At 43.5% G+C, this 23,754-nt stretch overlaps 1 protein-coding gene across 1 annotated transcript in view; it reads left to right on the forward strand.

The window, feature by feature from the left end:
• Nucleotides 1-1,084: 1,084 nt before the first annotated feature.
• RNF13 (ring finger protein 13) overlaps nucleotides 1,085-23,754 on the forward strand; it is a 34,638-nt gene continuing 11,968 nt past the window's right edge. Inside the window, exons 1-8 of the mRNA XM_084267137.1 lie at nucleotides 1,085-1,165; nucleotides 6,529-6,656; nucleotides 9,240-9,320; nucleotides 14,345-14,470; nucleotides 17,638-17,725; nucleotides 19,411-19,501; nucleotides 20,681-20,786; nucleotides 22,090-22,183. Of these exons, the coding sequence (XP_084123263.1) occupies nucleotides 6,543-6,656; nucleotides 9,240-9,320; nucleotides 14,345-14,470; nucleotides 17,638-17,725; nucleotides 19,411-19,501; nucleotides 20,681-20,786; nucleotides 22,090-22,183 (700 nt within the window). The 5' untranslated portion in view covers nucleotides 1,085-1,165; nucleotides 6,529-6,542. The remainder of the gene's footprint in view (nucleotides 1,166-6,528; nucleotides 6,657-9,239; nucleotides 9,321-14,344; nucleotides 14,471-17,637; nucleotides 17,726-19,410; nucleotides 19,502-20,680; nucleotides 20,787-22,089; nucleotides 22,184-23,754) is intronic.

Genomic DNA, 23,754 nt, shown 5'->3' on the forward strand with positions numbered 1-23,754 from the left:
GAGGAGACACCCCAGGTGCTGGAGGGAAAGATGCCCCTGCAGCCCATAAAGAAACCCATGGTGGATCGGGTGTCTGGCCACACCCCACGGAAAAGGCCGAGACCTCATGTGCAGCCTGTGGAGAGGCCCCACGCTGGAGCAGGGGGAGACATATGGAAGAAGCTGTGACCCACATTGGAGCGAGCCCCTGGCAAGACCTGCAGCCTGGGGAGAGAGACAGAGACACAGAGATGAGTGAGAGAGAGAGACAGACCCACACCGGAGCACGTTTGCTGGGAGGACTTGGGACTCCGTGGGGCAGGCTGGGCCTGAGAGACTGAGAGCCATCCTGTGACTGATGACTGCACCCACAGCAGTGACCCACACTGGGGCAGCTGGGGAAGAGCTGAAGCCCCGTGGGAAAGGACTCACGTTGGAGAAGTTCGTGGAGGACTGTCTGCCGTGGGTGGCACCCCACGCTGGAGCTGGGGAAGAGTGTGAGGACTGAGCCCAAACCCCATTCCCCTGTGCCGCTGAGGGACAGAGCTGGGCCCGGGAAGGAGGGAGGGCGGGGCGGGGCGGGGCGGGATGAAGGCCTGGGTTCGTGTCTCATCGTCCTGCCCTGCCCGGGCCTGCAGACGAGATGCGCTAAGCCTGCCTTGCCCGCCACAGCAGCTGCCGAGCGGCCTCCCCGCGGCCCTCCGTTCTACCTGCCCAGCCCGCCCGGCTGAGGCAGGCAGAGGAGCCGCCGCCCTCCGCCCCGCCCGGCCCGGCCAACCCCCTCACGGCGGCAGGGCGGGGCCCGGCGCTAGGCCAGCGGCGGGAGAGGCGCCCCCGCTTGTTCCCCGGCACCTGCTCGCCTGCGTACCGGCGGGGCCTACTCGGCCGTCCCTCACGGTAGCGGAGCCCGGAGGAGACCCCGCCGCGACGGGCCGGGCCGGGCCGGCGCAGCGAGCCCGCCCTCAGCGCGCGGGCGGGGCCGGCTGCAGAGCCGCGCCCCGCGTCACGCGCGGGCGGCTGAGTGGCAGCCCGGGCGAGCAATAGTGCGCCAGGCCCGTCGCTGTCCTTCGGTGCGCGGCAGCGGGGCGGGACTTCCGCCGTGGCCGCCGAGCGCTGTCGGAGCGCCATGGAGTCGGCCTAGGTGCGGCCCTCGGCTCCCGGCGCCGGGCCCTGTGCCGGCCCGCAGGTGAGGGCCGCCGGGGCGGGGGGCGCGGTCGCCGGGTCTCCTGGGGTCTCTTCCCTGCCGCCGGGCGCCCTGGCTTCGCGGCGGCTGAGGAGGTACCGGGCCCGTCGCTCCGTTGCGCAGCGCTTATTTGCCCCCACCCTTCGAGGCGTGAGGCGGCGCCGCCCGGCTCAGGCGGAGCCGCGGCCGGTCCCGCCGCGCTGTGCCCCCGCGCTCCCCTCTGCCGCCGGCCGCTGTCGCGGTCTGCGCGGGGGGAGGGCGAAGGAGGCGGGTGAAGCGCCCCCCGAGCGTCGCTTCCAGGGCGGCGGCAGCCGAGTCCCTGCGCTGGGCGCGGCGCTGCCGAGCCGGGCTGGGCGCCGAGGTGCTGGTTTAGGGGGAAGGGGGAGCTCGGAGCCCGTCCGGCAGCCGAACCGCTGGTGGGAACGTGAACGCGGGTTGAGAGCGACGATTCCTGCGTCGTGCTGGGCCCGGACCGCGGCCCGCCCCGCACACATGGCTCTCGGGCTCTGCACAGCCCTGGGGCGAGTGTCGGGTCCGTGCGGCGCGGTGCCGTCAGGGCGAGATAAGCCGGGGACCGGGGGGCTTGGGGGATACTCGCGGCAGCGGTCGGGGCTGCCTGTGGGACACCTGCCCGTCCCCAGCTGGTGGGTCTTTCCTGGAAGGTGGACTTTGGGTGTGTTTTGACGTGGCAGCCCAGAATACTTGGAATGCATTCCCCGAGTTTGTGGCAGGATGGAGGTTTTATGTGTTTGTATCGTTGTGCTCAGAGCGTTGTAATCCTGTTTGGCAGTAAAAGAGAATTTAAATGTATTTAATGCCCTTGTGCAAGTCGGGCTTTTCCCTGTGGGAGGGGAGGGAGCTGCTTTTTGCAGACAGTTGAAGCATGAGCGCTGCTGTGTGAGGAGTTACTCCGGGTTGTCTTCTAACATGAAATATGTTTTGAGCTGATTGAGGCACTTCTGAAATTTTCACGTTTATATGTGCTTTGTGGCGCTTGGTTTGTGGGTGGTTGCCAAAAGGTCTGAATATTCTTATCTGCTCTGTGTCTGAGCCATGTAACTTCTTAACAATATCTGTCTTAAATGTGCTCCTGAGCCTCCTTCACATTGGCTAGTGTGAAGCTGGTGCTTGTGATGGGACACAGGGGCTGCAGCCAGAAGGACGTTCTCCACAGGGGTTGCCCATTCTGATCTGTGAGCCGGTGTGCTGAGGTTAAAATCACCCTGCACTTCACAACTCTTTCTTATCAATACAACACTGGTAACCTGCTGAGAGGTAGGCAAGGCATTCCCGGTGTCTGGTACAGGGGATAGGTGTATCTGTCCCATATCATTGGCTCTTGTATCAGGCTTATTTATGCATCCTTATCTTCACATGAGAGAGGAAATTTTACCCTCCTCTTCCTTGAAAAGTGTGTGTTGCACATACAGTACTCCTGCTGCCTTACGTTGATGGGCAGTACCTTGTCTGACGTGTCCCAGGTCAGCGTGTGTCCTGCTGCTCGTGGTACGCTGTGATAACAGCAGCCCCCGTGCTCTTCCCTCCTCAGTTAGTGACCTTAATTTGTTTTGTGAGTTCTAGCACGCAGAGTGGAAAGGGGTAAAAAAGACTCTCAAATGCTTCAAGTTACGTAAGAACTTTGTCTGTAGACACTGGAAAATCAGGTGTGAAGAGTTGAAGAGTCATATTAATGCAGAATCAAATCAAACTTCTTTTGTGTGGTTTATGGCATGGGCTTTAATTACATTTATGTGTATTTCTGTGTACAGTAAGCTCCCCACTTCAATTGAGAGTCAAGTGTACAAATGAGCAGTGCAGTTTCAGGAAGAGTCTTTCTTGCCTGTGTTTGAGACAATAGCTCTTGGGCCTGGAAGAGTCCGTGTGTATGTAACTGACAGAGAAGACTGCACCTACTTTTGCATGTCGTTTGCAAGGGCAGTACTATTTCTGGTGTTTTCTAGCCTTGCTGACTACTGTTGTAATGCTTTCTTTGTGTTGTAAGCTATGTGCTGAATTTACTGTATTGGTTAAAATATCTTGATAGCTTCAAGCGTGTTGTTGCTTCTGTTGTAGTAAAAGTGATTGTAATTTTTTGAATGGTCTTCTGTCCTTCCAGTTTCACCAGTGTCCTCTTTGTTTGGGCAGGCTGATGACAGGAATTGGTAGGTCTTAATTTAGAAAAAAAATTCATGCATTTCATAATTCATTACAGGCTCCTGTGACTGTAACTTCTGTCTGCCAACCAGCTGAATGTTTCACAAAACATCATATGCCTGAGCGGCCAAGTCAGAATCATGAGAACTGGTTTTCAAAATATCAGTTGTTTCTTCCCATGTGGAATAAGGAGTTTTAATTATCTTCATGTTAGTGACAGTTTAATTAAAGCCAGTAGTGTAGAGTTAGATTTGATTTAATCTTGGGGACCTTGGATCATGGGACAATGCTTTCTGCTTAAAAAACCTGAGAAGGACAGGACAGAAAACAGGAGTTCTTAGGTGTTTCTCCATTCTGAAAGAGATGTGGGTAGTCTTGGCTGTGACTTCTTGGCAAGGTCATCAAAGGTAGAACTTTCACAGTGAAATCTCTACAGTCAGATGAAGACAAATCCACATGGAACCATTTAAATAAGAAGCCTCATTTTGTAGTTTTTCAACAATCTTATGTACAGCTTGGATGACCCAGTTGAATTTAGTGATTTGTGATGTACTTTTAATTCTTCCAATGAAAGAAGTTAGAGGAGATCCAGATGTTCTGGTACAATGTAGTGTCCACTGTTTGAAACTTGTCCCTGAATTATTTCAGCTGTTATACTGGATCCAATGTTGTTATATTTGCTGCTGTTTTGTCCTACCACTATTTTAATGTCACTTCAAATAATTTCTTACTGGGAGGCTAGAATTGCTAGAAAGACTTAGTTATCATCCATTGGTGAACTGAGCTGTTCTTTTAGATTCAGCAGTGCAAGTGGTTAGATTTCATGCTAAGTGTAGGACCCAGTTGTTGCTTGTCCTGTACTCTGAAATAGGAGGTGTGCTGGTTCTCACGGGGTTTTTGAATGTTGGGTTTTGGCAGCCTGATCGTGTTCAGGTGTGAGTTCTTATAAGGTATTTTTTACTCCTGTGTTCTTAAGAGATGCCTGTGTGTAATTGTGTTGTAACTAAGCCGAAGAGGAATCTGAAGTTCCTCTGCAGACAGCTGATCATAGTTCTAAGAGGATTATAACTGGACAATACAGAGAGAAATGGTCAGATGTGCCTTGTCAGCGGAGGACAGAGGTCCTGATCCTTGGCATTGGGTCCTGCTTTTGCAGTGAAAGGCATTTGGAAGTGAGAGCTCAGTCAGAGGCTATTCCTGATGCTAGAGACTTTCTGGAGGTTGGTGCTGATCAGGCTGTAGGCTCCTCTCTTATTGTATCCCAAGTGGGAGGCTGAGTCAGGGTGATACCCCATTACTGTTGCTTGCTCTGAAGAGCAAGAATGCCAGTTGTGAAGATGTTCCTCTTCAGAGGCAAAAAGGGATTGTTTAAACAGTATGTGTTATCCCAGTAGTTTTGTTTGGAATAAACTTCTGGTGTGAAGAGTTCTGTCACTGGGTTTTAATCCAGTCCAGCAGATGTTGTCCAGGTGGATCCATGGAGGATTTCCCCTCCGAGCTTGTGTGGGGTTGGTACCTGTCCCCAAACCTGGGCGCTACCATCACACCGTGGGAGCGTGACACAGGAGGGAAGGGTAGTTGTTGTCTCTGGGTTCTGTGGAGGGAAGTGCTGCTATTGAGCAATCAAGGTTACTGAGTGGTTAAAGGGTGTCCTCTGAAAGTGCAAATTCAGAAAACATCTCCCATGTCCGTGTGCTTGTACAGATCAAGTGTGCTTTTGTGAATCCGAGTGGTGGTACGGAACGTGTTACAGACGCACGTTGGTGTGATAGTACGTGGGCGTTGAGAGGACACTGATCTCTCAGACACTCAGTAAACCCTGTGGTCCGAAGGAACAGGCTTTGTCGGTCGCAGAAATGGTGTTTAATCCTGAGTTGTTTGTTGTCTACGTTGGGATTCTCACTGGGGCCAGGGAGATAATTCTTTGGAAGAAAGAAGTGGGAAGTAACCCTCAGTGTGTTGCGGGTCTCCAGTAGGAGCAGCACTGAGGATGATTATTATTTTAAGTGTTAGATGTAGTCTTTGCTGGAAAGAAATGTTCAGAATTTAAACATGACAGCTTAAAACTTTGGTATTGTATTTGATGGACCAAATTTTCTGGCTTCAATATAGGTATGATTGTAAAATGGGACTTTTTTGGTATGAGAGATTAGGGAATAAAATCTGTTACCATTGCAGTTAATCCATGGGTTACATTGGAGAGCGAGTTCAGAGCTCTGTGTGTGCAAATGTTCATTTTGTTTGGGGATTTTTTTGGGTTGGTGTTTTGGGGGAGGGTGTTGGTGGGTTTGTGCTGTGGGTTTGGGGTTTTTTGTTGAGGGTAGCACGATACACTCTGACTGCAGCAAGGGTAACAGGGATCATTGCTCACGCAAGGAGGGCATTCAGGCCCTCAGGTTGGTTTTAAGAGTTTGGGATTTTTTTCATCTCTGTGTCAAAGGAAAATACAGAAAGTTTATTTTGCTTCCTACTAACCCCTCCCCTGTGTGCTTTTTTTTTTTGTTTGGTTTGTTTTGATTAATGATAAATCAGCGGTTTTAAAGAAGGGTTCATGTTAGAAAACATGTCCCTCTATTTCCAGACACAAACTGTTGCTTTTTGCTGCTGGTTTTGATGAGAAATTATTAACAAAGTGGATTTAACTTCCTTTTAACGTCCCGAGCTTGTGAAATGCACAGAAGACTGCAGGGTACCCGTGTTCCTCTTTTCAAAGATCTCAGAAATGCACACGGGAGACTAAGCCTGGTGTCCAGACCACGAGTCGCATCCGAGCGTCGAGCGTGTCGCTGGAGTCGATAGAACTGGTTTGTGTTTGTTGCCTGTTGGTGCCACCTTGGTTTTGCAAGTGTGTATTTCCTGGGTTGGATTTGTGCTTGAGGAAGGGCGGACTAAAATGAAGACTGTCTAAGTGTGATGGTTATTCCTGTGTACTGCTTGCCTCGCTCGGGGTTGCGTGGAGCTTTTTGAAGTCCTGCTGGGACAGCTGTGTTTTGTGCTTGCCTTCCCATGGTGGCTACACTCTCCTAGGAAAAGGGACTCCTGCTTCTGAAGTGATGACAGAAATTGATGATTGCCTGCTTCTCAAAAGCAAGAGCAGAGTAATGTTTCCTGTGCCTCTTCAGTGCATAAACTGTAGCTGACCAGTGGGGCCCAGTAAAAGGACAGAAAATACTTGCTATGTGCCTGACTCTGTTTTGTTGTTGTTGTTGCAGGTATTTAATAAAATATGCTGCTGTCAATAGGAATGCTGATGTTGTCTGCCACTCAGATATACACTCTTTTGACTGTGCAGTTATTTGCTTTCCTGAATCTTTTACCCGTGGAGGCAGATATTTTAGCAGTAAGTATATTTTTCTACACAGATAAAATTGGTATAAAATTCAATTGCCTTTTAAACTGTTCTATTAATGAATGTGCTAGTAGAGTGAATGTTACAGAAGGTTGCTTGGAGTGGAGTTGCCTCAGCAGTTTAGTTCAATAAAGAAATTAGTTTTACATTCTCAATTCAGGTTACAGGAGAAGTGAGTTCAGACACCGTGACAGTGAAAGGACTTAATTCTCTTAGCTGTTTTGAAAGTTCAGGTCTGACCACATATCCTAGAGCATCTTATAACCCTGTTAATAACTCCATGGTTATTTGGTTTAGACAGCAGTTTCAGCTTCAGTGCTGGATGCCATTTTTAGGGTAACTGTATAAAAATAAAAGTGAAATAATTCTCAGTGGTCAGTGTAGTGTATGTGTGTGCTGGAGGCCCTGCAGTGGAGTTGCTGTATGTGTTACACCAAATGTATTTTTTTAAAATAGCTGATAATCTCTGCTGTCATTAAGAATGCTGGATTTTAAATGATCAGGCTGAATGGTGTAAGGAACACAGGGTAAAAGCTGTTCCTGGGCTTTGTGTAGCTTGAAGGAGGAAGCTGCATGTGTCTTTGTGTGTTAGCTTAAGCCACCGAAGTAAGTAAACCCAAGGACTGTAGTCTCTGTGTTCTCTGCTAGTTACAGTGATATCCAAGAGAGTTGTTGATACACTAATTAATTTAGAAGAGGAGAGTGAAAAACCCTTGCAGTGAAATATTAAAATAAAGATACAAAAAAGTTTGTGGCACTGTGGGGTTGATGAATACTGAATTATGTTCTTTGGATCTTTGGGTTGTTGCTAATCTGTTACTTTTTACTAGGCCTTTTTTTTTTTACAAAACAATGCAGGTAAATAATTACTTTTCCTGGAACTGATGTCACCCTTCTATTGTGAAATTTTAAACTGGCTTTCTCCTGTAAACCTGATTTCCCCTTCTCTCACCAAGCCTGTGCTTCCTCTTTTCATAAAAAACCATAATTTTAATTCCTGATACTTCCTCCCTTAGAAAAGATATTAGAAACACCTCCACCAACCTAAAAAATAACAAAAAAGGGCATTTTGGAAGTTTAATGTAATTTCTTCTATTTAAGCTTCCTTGTGCAATACTTTATAATAATTTAATCTAAAAGTGAAGTGTTTTTTATTCTTGGATATTTGGAAGTTGCAGATTTATTCTGGGAACATCTTTCAAGTAAGAAATGAAGAGATGAACTAGACACTAAAACTTTGCTGCAAAAAGGAGCCAGTGACATACTTAAGAGCTGCTTGGGAGGAGAGGCAGGGAGCAGAATTCCAGCAGACGTTTTGGGGTTGCCAACAAAAGAAATTGTTTTCTGTGCTGATTTCTGTCTGGTTTTCTATGCTTCTGTGTTCTTGCCTAGTTGCAGCCTCAGATGAAGGGTTATCCTTGTGTAAAGTACTGTCACATGTATGTGAAGGATGATTTGGTTTGTTTTGGGTTTTTAAATAAGGGGTAAAAATAAACAGGTTTGTGTCTGTTTCTAGTTTAAGTCCAGGCTTGTTATGTGATTCAAAGGAAAACCTGAAATAGCACGAGCTCAGGCAGGCGTTTGAAGAAGGCAGATGGGGCAGCAGTGAGGATGGAGGGGGGCAGCACACTGTCGTGGAGCTGTACGGTGTGATGGTTGGATGGCAGGTCAGGAGAAGAGGTTGATTACATGGAACAGAAACGCTCCTTTGAAATTTGGCTCTGTTCCGACCTCTTCCCCATCAATTTTATCACAGCCTGTGGGAAGGAAGCTCCTCTGAAAGAGCTGAGATAAATCGTGGTAGTGTTTTATTTTGAAGCGGGTCAGAGTCTGGCTAATAGGAAATGCCTTGTGCCTCTGAAGTAAACACAGTCCTTGGGTGACTATTCTGTGTGTCAGTTGGATGATACAATGAATAGACAAATATTGGAGCCATTGAACTATTCAGTAAAACTTACCAACTGGTTAGACATACCATAGAACTATGAATGATGAACAAGGAAAGGTTAGATAAAGCTTTCTCAGATTTACAGGTCTTTATAGCGTTCCTCAGTTGTGAAGTGCAAGTTCATAGTATAAAACACTGCTGCAGAGACAGCTTTCAGCTGCCAACCCAATAGATGGGGAATTGAGAAGGGGTAATATATTCTTTGCCTACACCACCTGTTAAAAGCTGTTCTTCCCTGTGTGCAAGTGAATTCAAAGAGACAAAACAAAATGGAACAGAAAGTCCCAACAAGAGCACCATCATCAAAAATCCTCCCCCCCAAAAAAAACCTCTCTTTAGGTTTGGTTTCTTGGGTGGTTTACATAAATATGATTATATTTGAATTGCAGGCAGTGGAAAGAAAGATTTAACATACAGGCAATTTCACAAAAGATCTGTTACTGACTTTCCTGTTTTGATAACTAGATACGGAAGTGGAAAGAGCAATTTTGTGATTTTGTTGACATGTTCATAAGAGGGCCTATGTCTGATAAATATTTTAAGCAACACTGCATATTTCTAGATTATTTCTATACCTACTCCTCTCCTTACAAATCTGAATTTTCTTTAAAATTTATTTTTCTCAGTATAACCTTGAAAATGGAACGCAGACCTTCGATGATCTACCTGCTAGATTTGGCTACAGACTGCCAGCTGAAGGCTTGAAGGTAACAAAACAAAAACCACAACCTAAAACAATTATATGTATCTTGAATATACATGCATATATGTATGGAGAGAGAGGACTGTATCTGCTGAACACTTGTGTAAGCTTAAAAAAATACAGTACCATGGAAGAATAAAACCAGAACTGATTACTGCTTGAGCACAGGGTCTGATATGAACTGTGGCTTGTCAGTAGGAGAGTCTGGAGAAGAGAGTTTTGGTAATCTGACCTTTTGTACATCAGAGAGAATTGCTTTAAATATATTAATAAAAAAAAAAGAAAAATAGCTGAATGATGTAAATCTACAGAAGTAAGTTTGGCAGACCATTGTTTCCTCTGGAGCTGGTGGCACTACTAACATGTGATGTCAGTTACCTTGCACAGGTATCAGTGGATGCTGTTGTCTCTAGGGTTGTATATTGGTGAGCCCTTTCACACTGTAAAGTGGAAAGGCAGCAGGTATTATCTCCTTTGAATGTGCCCTGCAGTGAGGGTGCTGTGTAAGGGAACTGTAGTTAATTTTCTTGGGAAGTACAGGAACTGCTGTCAATTTACTTCCTCCTCACCTTTCTTAAGCAGCTGAGTGGAGTATCTCAAGGGCTGCAGTTCTTCCATCACTGGGTGCCGTGCCAGGAAGCTGGTGATTAATGACACACCCTCTCCTTATAAAGCTGCCTTTTAATTGCAGTCCACACCCCACAGCAGATGAGGAGTACCTTGTTCTCCCAGTGCTTCTCTCAGGCACTGCACTAATGCTGCTGTGTACGTGCTATCTGCATTTTCCCCACTTAACAACAGAGTAAACACAAGTTTCTGTTAGTTGTCTGTTACAGTGTCTTATGCTGCAGATGAAATGATATTGGGGTAGGAGTGCTGTGACATGACTTGGAAGCTGGTTGCAGGACTATTAAGGGGAGGCACCAGTAAGTGATAACACATTCAATTAGTAGAAAAAGTACTTTTTATTTTAATTCAATTTTCTTTGATATTTAAGAACTAAAAGTATGTAAATATCATACCATATTAAACTGTAAAATGCAACTAATAGTAGAGAAAACAGAAGATGTAAGCATTTCCAAACTTTACAAAGCTGAAAATGGAAATGCTATGCTGACATACTCTGGAGAGTGATTAACGTGCAAAAAAGTCCAAGATGGCTATGACTGGCAGTACGTGTGGGACTTCACCACTAGTGTGCACTAGATTAGAACTTCTGAAGACCTGATACCTTCTGAAATACAGCAGCAGGCATGCTTTGAACAGCAGGGTAATTCCTCCTCCATGTGTCTAGTGTGGTTCATACACTTGGAATGATGCAAGATCTGTGCATGAACTGAGTGAAATTAATAGAAGGGAAATTATGTTCAAGGTGAAATGGGAAAGGACTCTGAAGAAGGTGAAATGAATGCAGCTTCATGCACAACGATGAGAAGGCATGTTCTGCTTTTTCTGACTTGTGCTAAGGTAGTAGCTGTCCCTACATTCTGGTGACAGTAGTCAGTAACTGATGTAAAGAAAAATTCACTTTCATCTGCATAAAATAATTTATTTTCTGCCTCCCCATCTTATTTACAATAAACTATATATGCTGATGTTAAAGCTGTAAACTGGTGTCAGTCCTGCTGCTCAGAAAAACATCTAAAAGCTGGGTGAATGTCCAGTGAAGTTGTGGCCTTCACAGCAGCTGAGGTAAATCAGTTGCTGAGGTTGTGCAGCTGGTGGGATGATGTAGCTGATGCTGGTGTGCTGCATTGAGCTCAGGAGCAGAGGGGATGCTGTGCTTGGGTCCTTGTCTGACATGAGATGCCTGTGCAGTGACAGGAAGTGCTTACTTTATGTTCACGTTCTTGCAGTCAGTGTCAGTAACTCTGTTCATTTCAGGTACAATTTCTGTATTTGAAACGCTCACCTGCAAGAAAGGCAGTTTAGTTTATCCATCCAAACAACTTGTGTGCAGCTGAAGTTTCATCGTGTTGGTTTTATTGTGGCAGTGGTGATGTGGAGTCAGTGTTGTGGCAGCGACTTGCCTGGCTTGTCACTTTGAACAGTGTGTGACTGAGTATTTTCTGACTGAAACACTTATGTTTATTTTGTACATGAATTCCAAGCAGTGAAGATACTCAGGCAGACCTCCTGCCACGTTCTGGTGATGGGGAACTGCTGTCAGTAGTGCACCTGTGGAGGCTGTGAGGGCAGAGCACTGCTTTCCTCTGCTCTCTGTAGCCTGTATGGTCCCACAGTCTGGCTCTGCAGCACTGTTGGTGTTACAGTGATTGTGAATAAACAAGCAAAATCCTCAGCTGGTTTGAAGGTATGAGGTTGGATCACTCTTCAGCTGCATGGTGTTCTTCTAATCCCAAGGGGGCATAAATTGCTGTATGAACCCCTCTGCAAATGAAACCTCAGTAAGACTTTGTTTTCACCCCTGGTGGGTTTTATCGTGGGCACAAGTGGTGTTAGAGCTGTACAGTTGTTTACTGACTATTTTGAGAAACAGAGGGCGATTAAGTGATTTGCCCAAGTAGTGAGCCCATTTAATACATCAAAAATAGATGTAAGGAGCTTTGATTGTGACCTTTTTAACTGTTACACAGCTCCCTGTCTTAATTCAGGTAGATGTCATCACCTCTGTAGAAATGAGTTTGTCCTGAACATAATTATAAAACTCTTTTGTTTGCATTAAGACTTTAATTCTTTCAAAAATGCTTTGCTTTTGGTTGAAATAGAATCAAAATGTTACACCTTTTCAGTGCTTATGGTTAAAGATTATTGATATACAACTTGTAAGCCACAGTCTGTCAGATTCTGTGATAACTGGTGCCAAAGTATAAGCATAGGTTTGGGTTTTGTGTGTTCTAGTCATGAAGTGGTCAACCATTTGTGCCTGCATCCTTAGAAGAACCACTCCTCAGCTTAAGATATTTAGGAAAAGATGCATTAAGTGAAATCCAGTCTAGTCCTAGTTAGCCTTTGTGTGTGTCTGACTGTAACGGGACATTGTGTCGTTTGTGTGAAACTTCTGTCAAATGCAGTTAAAAAAGAATCAATGCTTTGTGCAAAACCATGTATGTAGAGTGTGGTGTATGAATCAGGAACCTGCAGTCTGAAAAAGGGCAGCTGGAGAGGGGCTGGGAGGCAGGAATCCTTCCTGGGGAGGGAGGAGGCCCTGGCACAGGGTGCCCAGAGAAGCTGGGGCTGATCCCTGGCAGGGCTCAAGATGGGTTGGATGGGGCTTGGGGCACCCTGGACTGGGGTGTGTGTCCCTGCCTGTGGCAAGGGGGCACTGAGGGTGTCTGAGGGCCCTTGCCTAAACCTGCTTGGGATTTTATGACCTAAATTTGTCAGTAAATGCATGTAGAATGTGTGTGGTTACTGCATTGAATTGCTGCAGACTGCGAGGTGTTGTGCCTATAACCACAAAGATGGCCAAGAACAGATTGCTGGCACAGCTTTTCTGCCAAAGGAATATTGTCATTGCAACAATTTATTCTGTAAACCAAAATTGCTGCTCTGTGTTGTAGGTTAAACTTTATGAATAACAAATATTTATGGATAAAATGTAAGATTATTTGTAACAAGTATGTTTAAACTGTCAGTTTATATATAAACTTACATATATATTATGTATTTAAACTGCCAGTTTACATGTGCATTTCTATATAATTATACATTGTATAACACAAATATATATAGTAATTACTGTTTCTGCACAGGTGATGACATCTCTCCACATCCACTTTAAACTCTGTTTTCACCAACAGCTTTAGATACGTGTTGAGTGCTGTAGCAGTAATGTCTTCAGCCCACAGCAGTGCAGCAGCTCATGATCTTTGTTTGCAACAAATTGCTTGTATTCTTACTTTCTGGCAGTTCACCACTCTTTCCCTGTATGATAATTTGCTTTTGCTTTAAAACTGATTTAAATGAGCCTGAATCTTGCAGGAATATTCCCATGTTAAGTGCTCTGCTGTTGCGTTAGCGCCCGAAACCTCTCTTGCCCTGTGACCTTACTGCACACACACCGTCAGAAGGAAGTTGTTCTGAAAAGACGTGTTTCCAATGAAGGGTTAGGTGTGCACTCTTGAGGTATTAACTAATTAATATTAACCTAATTAATATTTCCTTTTTCAGGAAATCTAGAGATTTGACCAAGGAAGCAGGTGTACTCTAGTAAAGGAAAGAGGGAGGGTCTGCTCTCTTCAGAGCTAGAGCAAATAGTGCTGTGCATTAGGCTTGATGTTCTTTTGGCATTTGTCTGGCATAAATTTCTGCTGCAGCAGTTCACAGAGCACTTGGGGCAGTAGGGAGAGGGCTGTGGGGAGTCACCAGCCCTGAAATCACAGCTCCCTGAAGAGGCACTGGTGCCTTTGGGATGGGGTGAGCATATTGGCTCTGACAGAAGCTGCAGCAGTTTCCCCCAGATGTTAAAGCACGAGGTTAGGAGAGCTGCTGCTCCAAATGTTTTCAGTGGTGGAGTACTAACTCAGTCACCTAAAAACAATCCAGAGATTGTTTCAAGATTGATATTGTCAGAATTTCCTACTTCTGTCAGTCTTGCAGCTGTAACAGGTTTGTTGGATTTGTATCCTGCTTCCCATGGGAAACCACTGGGTTTGTTTGCCAGTTCAGTGTTGGTTTCACACACCTCTCTCCTTGATTTCCCCTTTTAATTGCCAAGCACTAAGCTTCTGTTAGTGCTCCTTGGGCTGTTACACTTCAGTCTCCTTGTGTAGCTTCTGCAGTCCTATTGACACTGAACTACACAGCAAGGTCTGAGCCATGAACTTCAGGTGATGTAATTAGAAAAACTGCTTTTTCTTTCCAGCTTTGTGTTTTTTTACAGATGTAAAGGTTGTGATAGTCTGGTATGTAGCACAGATCTTGCTATGATACAGGGCTCAGTTGATAATAAGAATTTGTGTAGTTAGTGTACATAAATGTAGTTTTCTTTCCTTATACTTGTCTTGCAACCCTCTTGTTAAGACAAAGACAAATGAAACTCCCATTTCTGTTCATGTTTTCTAGGGGTTCCTAATAAATTCAAAGCCAGAGAATGCATGTGAGCCTATAGCCCCACCTCCTCTGAAAGACAACTCCTCTGGTGCTTTTATTGTGTTGATTCGAAGACTTGAGTGCAACTTTGATATTAAGGTAAGATGTTTCTCTTCAATTACACACACACACACCCTGTTTCAAGGTCTTAAAGAATGTACTGGTGCTTCAGAAAAATATGTGTAGCTACCAGTGGTGTAGATGTGTGAAGGGAATTGTGTACAGGCAGATAAAGCAGTACTGTAATATGGTTTAGTTTAAGATTTCCTGTTTGTGATCCAGTTTATGGCAAATGAGGATGAGCAGCGCTGCGGTGTTACAATAGAAAGCATTCAGTAGCAGTGACCAGCTTTTCTTGCCAGTTAGACCCTTTGCTGCTAGGGTTCACAGAGGAGGAGATGAGGGAACATCAGCTATCTGACAGGCAGGATGCAGATGTTAACCAAAGCTGGAGCTTGTTTATTTTTGAAGTCCCACCTCTCTTTGTTTTACATTGAAGACTACAAATACATGTGTATAGCTGCTTCTTGACTTCATTGTGTGTGAATTTTCACTAGGCCAGAAGCTGTCTCTCCTTCCATCTGTTAGCAGCTAATGATTTCTTACAGGAAAAATTCTGTAGGGGTAGGGAAAGGATAAAGGCTGGAGGCAAGGGGAAGCCTTTGGGAGTGGCGTCTCCCTTGTGCAACTGGTTTTGGCTGCTGTTTGTTCTGGTGGCCAGTGTGGGAAGGGACTCATCCGGAGAGGGTGGTGCCGTGCTTTCAGCTCCTGCAGAACTTCTTTCTCAAGCCTGCATTTAGGGTCTGGCCTTGAGTGAGTCTGAAGGACGTTGTAATGACATTTTTCTGCCTACATAAAAAGTTTGTTCAGCAAAATATCACATAAAATTTTGCTCCTATGGAAAAACCTCATTCAATGGCCTGGGACTGTGTGTAGCTCTCATAAATGATACCTTGCTGTTTTAAAACTGCCCCTCTGGGCACAGAAGCCAGCAAATGTGTTATTACTTACTACATCACTTTATGTATGCTCAGTGGTTGTTTTCTGTAGTGATGTAGGATTGGCCAGCTGTGCATTTAGGTTTACATCTAAAATGGATTATTCTAATTTTATTGGGATTTCCCAGTGCATCCACATTTTCCAAGAGTGTTGTTCTGTTGTTTGGAATATATTTGTCAGGAATATGGGGAGGGAATCTGAGTTGATGGCACTCTGAGGCAGTAAAGAGTTGATTATCATTTTGTTATAGTGGAAGGTTACTGTGCAGTAAGGAATAGCTCTCTGAAGCAGTGCTGTCCTGCCTCGGTCTGTCTGAAAAATGGGTTAATGCTTCAGTTTCGGGGCACAGTTAATGCTTCTGTCTTTGGGCCCTGTGAAGTTGCAACTCGTCGGTGTAGTTGAACAGGGAAGTGTTACTGCCTGTTGCAGCTAGATGGTGTCGGTAAGCCTGTTCGTGGTAGCTCGAGCAGAAGGTGCCTGGCTGTGGTTGTGATGATGTCACCCTTTGCTCCCTGCCAACTGCGTATTTTGAAGGTGCATTTGTGTGTGGTTCTACAGGAATATCATCATTCTGTAATCCAGCAATTAAACAAAGGCCCTATGTTATAATTAAGAGGCAAAAGCATGTGGGGAGCCAAAATGTTTCCTATTGAGTACCTGCCCTGAAGGACACGTTTCAGTGGGTAATGGACATACAATGAATGGCTGTTCAGCATGTGATCTTAAATAAAACACACAGACAAAAGAAGACTGCTACAGAGGAGTGTCAGTGCTGACCAGAGTGTGCCTTGGTACACACGAGAGCCTGGGATGGAGCTTGAGAGCTCAGATCACTTGGTGGGCAGTGCACTCAGTCTCATGCTCTGACTTGGCTGGCTGGGTGTGGAGCTCAAGTTGGACTCATAGTCCTTGCGGGTCCCTTTGGACTCAGGATGTTCTGTGGTTCTCTGACTTCTCTACTCTGTTCTTTGGTTTCAGCACTGGGTGACTTGCAGTGTACGTTACCAGTGGTGACTCCATCACTGCTGTGCTGTCACACAAGCTGAGATATGAAGATGTTCAGTGCTTTTAATCCTTTCTTTGTTTTCACTTTGGACTGGTTTAAAATCCTTGTGCCTTTTTTCCTCTCCTGTCTGTTTTCCTGTTTCTGCTGTTGTGCAGCATGCAGGAGGGCTTCATACCTCAACCTCGACAACTTTTTTTAAAACAATAGACAGTGGAAGTTTTCTACCTTTACAACTCATGTTCCTTGTTTGTCTCTTGAGAAGTGAAATTGGGGGTGGGGGGCACGTGTTGGTCATTAATAAAGCACTTGTGAGGCCATAATATCTGAATGCTTCAAATGTTTTCCAGTTTCAAAGGTACTTAAAGCTGTGGTCATCTGTTTGGTTATACTTACTGGGTGTATATTCACCCGTTACACAAATACTTACTTGCATTACAGTGTCTTCAATACATGCATCTAAGTGGAAATAAAAGCTGTCACCATGTCGCCTTCTAGATCAACTCAGAGCAACTCTGTCCAGCTATAGCTAAGTTTCTTATGTAGTTTTAAGCAGGAGTTGAATATGGGATGAAACCCAGATATTCCTCACGATTCTCTGGTGCTTTTCGTGTCGTGTGATGAGTTTCCACACTGCTGTGTATGCCTCTTAAGCAACAGCTAGATGTGTGGTTGGAACAGAGTTATGTTTACTTTGGGGATAGCTGCCGCACCTAATGGCATTTACATAGATCTTAGTCTGTGCTTGTATTGACAGAAACCCCAGTATGTATCAGTCTTAGCTGGTAGACAATATCTTTCCATTTGTGTGTCTGTATTTATAGTACTTTTCCACAAGGAAGCTTCTGATACCTGGGCTGTCAGGTAGGATGTTTCCACATCTGCAAAGGCACAGAACAGGTACTGCTTGCGTGATTTCATGAGCCATTGAGTGGCAATCTCTAGCTTACCAAAGTTAGTGCCTTAATTTTCAGCCATGATTAAATGTTATTTTTAACTGCCCATAGAAAGATTTTAATCCTGTTTTCAAAATATGTAAAAGCTGTCTGCTGGCAATATTGAAAGATTTTTCTGGAAAAATAATTATGTGAGTGTGAGAATAATGTTATGGTTTTATTTTGCAAGGTGACACTTGCTTTCAAAGTGCAAATGAAGATGGGATGGCATTTATAACCTCCTGTACCTTGTCTCAGAGAAGCCAGACCAGTTAGAGTACTATTTTGAAGCATCAGTGTTTCTAATAAGTACTTGGTATGCCTTACAGGTTTTAAATGCACAGAGGGCCGGGTACAAGGCAGCTATAGTTCACAATGTTGATTCCGATGACCTCATAAGCATGGGATCCAACGACAGTAAGTACAGGTATCACTTCTTCTCTCCTGTTTGAAAATCATTTCACCCACTGGTTTGTACAGTGCAGAGATCAGTGTCATGATGACTTCTCACTTCAAACAACAAAAGCCCCCAGAAAAAAACATACCCCAATGAGAAATCACCCTGCTTTTAACAGGTTAAAGTGGGAGATGTTTGTGTAAGAGCATATGCATACTCGTGTATTATTTGTGGCATCCTCTATGTGTTTCTCTGGTTTTCCCTTTAAACTTTAGTTCAGCTTTTCTGGGTTAAATGGTAGAATTTACTAGGGAGATTTATATGACTGATGCAGAAAATAGCTGATGTGTTGTTAATTAAGTAGAAATATAGAAGTAAAAAAAACTCCTTTTGGATGGAAATCAGACTTTAAAATAGGACTTTTTAGTATTCCTTAGTCATTCCATTTTGTTGTTGCACTTGTGTACACTTTTCTGTTCCTTGGGCAAATGGATTCTGATTTCCTGTGAATACATGTTACATGTACATGTTTTCAGTTTTTCAGTGGGAAAGAATGTTTACAGCCCAGTGTGCCATTTTCTGAGTGATTCTGATGCTGGCTGTTCTGATTTTAACCTTTCATGGAGGGAATATGGTTAAGAGCATCTTGTAATCTAGGCAAAGTGTTGGTTGTGTTTCGTGGTATGTGTTTTCTGTCAGCAGTGCTGTTATGACTTCCTTTGTGGCATTTATTTTGTCCAGTTTCTAAGTTTGCTCAATGTGAAACAATGTAAATGAGAACAGAAACATCTTTACAAGTGGAAGCACCATTGAGCAAGCTGGGAAATTAACTTCCAGCAAACTAAATGCGTCTGAGTAGCCCGGAGAGCTGCATGGAGTGGTTCTGATGAATTCCCAGCCTGTGTGAATCTTACTTTCAGGTTTCGTGGAGAAATCAAATGAGAAATGACCTGAATGCTTTGGTATTGACTAAGCTGAGGATACTTTGACCTTTAAATGTGAGGCATTAGTCAGAGGTGCAAATCAATATAAAGTGAAGCCAGGGAGATTTTTCTAGAATGTGACTTTTCTTTAAATAACTTCTCGTTTGTACTGCATCTGCTGAGTTGATTGCCTGCCTTAGTGAGCAGAGGAGACAGTTCCATCCAGTTTCTGAGACTGAAATAAAGATGGGAGATCTGTTCATTCTCTTCTTCCTTCTTGTTGGCCTTTCCTAGCCACAGCTGTTTCCAGTGTGTATGTATTTGTTTAGGGTGAAAAGGAAGGAAGAAAGACTAAGTAAAACTCTTACAGTACCAGATCATAAAATAATACAAATTGCCAGAAATTCTGGAAATCAATGGAGCTGTGCGACCTCATCAGTTTTACTCAGAGCCTCAATGTCCTGGTTAAACTTATTCTGATGATGCTTCTGGGTTTTTTTGTCAAAATATTTTGGGTTTATACTCTATTTAAATTTTCCATTAAGAATCTTGATTTCTATACCTGCAATAAAGTCCCTAAATATTCAGTAGGAAAAGTAATACCAATTCTTATTTGATGTGAAGGTGTAGCATGTATGTGCATCAGTCTGTGTGTCACTATGTTAAAATAACGTGTTCACACTGTGATAATGTTGTAATGTTCCAGTTTGAGGCCTTAGGAGTGCCCATGGAGCATTTGTATATTAATAGTTCTATTCTCCTGCTTTTGTTGTTTCTTACAGTTGAGATTTTAAAGAAGATTGACATTCCTTCTGTCTTCATTGGTGAGACATCAGCCAATTCTCTTAAAGAAGAATTTACTTATGAAAAGGGGTAAGTTACCTCATGGGCAGTGGTGTTGCTCCTTGCATGAAGTCATTGCTTCTTTTTAGTATTTATGGGTTTAAAATAAGATCTTGTTATGATGGAGGCTATTGGCCTTTTTGCCTGAGAGTAATGGGCAGAAAGCATTTTAGAAATTATTATTAAATGCTTTCCTTCAAGACAGTTACCATATATTTGTCAAATGCTACTCCTTTCATTGATAGAGCATTCAACTTAGGAGTTTGGTATGTTTGTGAGTGCATATTTTTGATCTAAGGGTGTGTTATTTTTGCAATATATGTCAGTTCCCATTGAAGTCAGATGCTGGTCTTTAAAAATAAATATCATCCTTTATTAATAGTTCTAGAACAAGTTGAAGATGACTTCCTATGCTGGCTGAACCTGCAGAAGGCATTTAAGATGATTCTAATGGGATGCATGATTAGGTTTGCACAGCTTCTGTTTGCTTTTAAGTCTAAAATTTTAAAAGCATTTTGAGAACAATAAGGTTAAAATACATATCTTCCATAGGATGGAAAAGGAGGTGTGTTTCATATTATCAGTCCAACGATCTTGCTTCTTCAGGTCTCTGCTGTCCTTTCACTAAATCAGAACTAGATTGTGTCACTCTTAAGTAGGTGCCTTGATGATGAGACTGCTTGATAAGCAAAGTGTGGCTCCACATGAGTGGTGGTTACAGAATTACTGACACATTTTTACACTGTAACTTCTTAAGCATTTTTGACTGCTTGGCCAATAGAAGAATAACGGGGTTTACTTCCTTAAGGCTCAGTAGATCCTAGTGCTCAGATACCAGTTACCAGCATCTGAATCAGGTTCTCTAGGAAGACTTCTGGTTGCTGTACTGTAATTTATTGACCGCCCAGAGGACAAAGGGTGCACTTCACCATGCTTCGTGACTAGAAACTATAACCCAAAATGCTTTAGTAAACGATTTCACAGTATCTTTCAAAGTTTATATTTGTATCATTCTGCTATCAAAGCAGCTGTGAGGTTCTTTTCTGGTTGCTTTGGATTTACTTAGGATTGAAGTTAGGACTAGTTTTAACTCCAAAAATGTTTGAAGAAACATTGTTTCTTAGAAACATGGGGTTTTTTAAATCATATTTATTACTTAATTCATTAAGCTCTAACCTTTTTGGAAATACTCCCTCTTTCTCCCCACAGTGGTCACGTTGTGTTAATTCCAGAGTTCAGTCTTCCTTTGGAGTACTACTTAATCCCTTTCCTAATAATAGTAGGGATCTGTCTTATTCTCATCGTCATATTTATGGTAAGTTCCTTCTTTTAATAACACTTTTTTCCTTTCAAACAAGCCATCATAAAGCTGTCACTTGCTGAAGTTAAATGAAGGGATAAAGTAAAGGAGCAGCCACAGCCTTGTGTACTGTATGTACCTGTACCAGGCTTGTCTGTAGTCCTTTTTCTCAGTACAGTAAACTGGTGCAGAACTTTGGCAAAGGGATATTGGGAGCCTGTAGAATGTTCTACCTGACATGTAACTGCTTACAAAGAATTGCCCTCACTGCTGCTTTTCCATTGCACAGGCACTTACTTGTTTTGCTCCATAAAGAATGACCTGTCCTTGCACTCTTGTGCACTGAGTATGTCCCACCTTCTCAACCTCCTACTGCTTAATACGTGCAGTCCCACCCTTCCGCAGTGCAGGTCTCGCTGCTTGTTACTGCCAGTGCAGTGACCAGTCAGCAGTCTCAGAACCTGCTGCAGCATGTAGCATACATCTTACAGGACATACGTTACCCATCAAGGTTCTCAGCTGGGCATGTGTCTCCTATAAACAGTAGAATAGCAGTTATGTATTACTGCAGAATACTTAGCATCTCGCTTCTTGGAATCTCTGCTGTTCTCTGACCAATTGATTATTTTACCTGTTGATAAAAGTCAATTAATTCATCAGGTGTTCTATAACACTTTCTTAAAATATTTCTTTCTGTGTCAGAGTGTTGGCACTGCAAGTCAGGTATTTCATTGACAATCCTGGGCACGTTTAGCACAGTGAACATCACAGCAGCTCTCTGAAAACAGCAGAAGTGGTCAACTAGAGGTGATGTAACATTCACCAAAGCTTTGTCTGACCTTCTGATGATAACCTTGATCATAGAGGACTTGGTCTCAGTTAATTAGGTGAATGTATACCCCTGTCATTGTATCCTGGAGGTCAGCAGCTGGAGGTAAGGCAAGGTGGTATTTCTGAAGGAGAGTGGTCACCAGAGATAATATTCTGAGACCATCTGTATTCCAACTTTAGCTTTGCTGATAGTTTGCATATGGTGCCCCTAAGTTGAAAATTCAAACAAAATACTGGTTATCTAAAAAATGGAATGAGGAAGGCTGTGAAAGGGACTGTGGTGTAATGATTTTCAAAATAAGACTTGTTTGGCTTCATCCTTGAGTCCAGGCAAGGAAATAGGGGATTCAGGTTGAGCTGGGATTCCCCTTTGACCTACTAACTGCAAAGACTCATAAATTGAAACATCTCTTGTTCTTTTATTGCTTCTTGCTTGCTTATTTGCTTACTGCATTTTTATTGCTTATTGTCTTATGTCTGTTCCCAGATCACAAAATTCGTGCAAGACAGGCACAGAGCAAGAAGGAATCGGCTTAGGAAGGATCAGCTTAAGAAACTTCCTGTACATAAATTTAAGAAAGGCAAGTGGATCATTCTTTGTCTGTCTAATTAAACCCCGTTGTTTTTTTAACAAGAAAGCCTCTAAATTGAGGGGGTTTGTAGTTTTGGAGATAATTTTGAGTATACACCAGAAATAGATTTTGGAGTGAAAGTGTAACTTGACCCTGTTCCCGCTGCAATAGAGAGTTCTGACATTTCCTTGATGGGAGCAGAATGGATGTTATATGCAGACTGTGGCTGAGAATTTAAATGTTACTTAATATACCACAAAATCAGTACAGAAATTCCACAAAGCTTCCTTGTTGTGCTCATTAACAATGAGTGTTATCCCCATTATTTGTCGGGAAACAGATAAATACTAGTGGCACATAAATTGTCTGATGTTGGAGAAACTATAAAAACAAAACTGTCTTGTGGGTATAATTTACCTGCTTTTCCTTCCATCCAGTCACTGTGCCTCTATGAAGCCAAGTGTGAATCAGATTTAATGCTGGAATACTTGCTGTTGTGATCTTTCAGTGATTTATTTTCTGAACAATTTAATGACAAGATGAGAGATAAAGCTGTACTAAGTTATTCAGTGAAACAGAAAAGCTGCCTTAAGTCCTTCTCTGTTGTAGTCTGTTCCTTAAAAGCAGGAAAAAAATCCCAACCTGCTACATTTCTTCATTTTGTTTGCTAAATGTGTTACCATTTTCCCATCTGATTGTTCATTCATACAAGCTGTTGCAAGGTAGGGGAAGAAAAGTTGGAAAACAGTTGAAATGATGGATTACTACGTAACACGAGTCGGGAGCATGTGTGTTTGCAGAGGCACTGAGCCCATGTTGGGGTGTGTGCCGGGATTCAGCGATAGAGCTGCTTTAACTGTTCTTTGCCCTTGATAAAGCAGCCTGCATTATTAACGACACTGCTCTCGCTTCGTACGGAGCAGATGTTCAGTCTGAGCGGGGGCGGTACCTGTGCCATGTTAGGCAGCCTCAGGGAGAGGTGGGGAAGAGGAGAAACAAGTGTTTCCCTCTGCAGGGCTGTCCTGAACCTTGCTACAGATTCAAAATTGCCTCTAAAAAATTATCATAAGCCAATAAAGCTAGTATTAATTTTGTTTCCTAGTTTTTATTACCTATGGAGTATAAATTATGTTGTACTTCAAAGAGAAATTTGCAAAGGAAAGGTTGCTTCAAGAAAGTCCGTTAACTGTGTACCTCTGTAATAACTGCCTCAGGATTACATGACTGAGTAGCCAGTGTGACAGTACCTCACTGCTGTTTCCCTCATTCTCCTTCCTCTCTCCGTTTGCTGAACCTTACACAAGAGGAATTGTTTGTTTGGAGCTCAGTCAGTCACTGTGAACATCCCGGTACCTGCTGCATGAGGGGCTCCTGAAAACCAAACAACGGGTGCTTTTTTCTTTCTTTACTTGTGTTTCTTCAAGCAAATGATCACTTTGGTGGTTCTGCTATGAAATTAATCCTTTACGTTACTTTAAGTCCTTTTACCAAGAGGACAAAATTTGACCCCAGCCCTTGCAGTTACTGTTGGCAATTACAATGGAAATGTATTGCTTCGTGCTTCTTTGTGAAAGGATTTC

Source organism: Gallinula chloropus, assembly GCF_964237585.1.
Source record: "Gallinula chloropus genome assembly, chromosome: 8".
Taxonomy (NCBI): Eukaryota; Metazoa; Chordata; class Aves; order Gruiformes; family Rallidae; genus Gallinula; species Gallinula chloropus.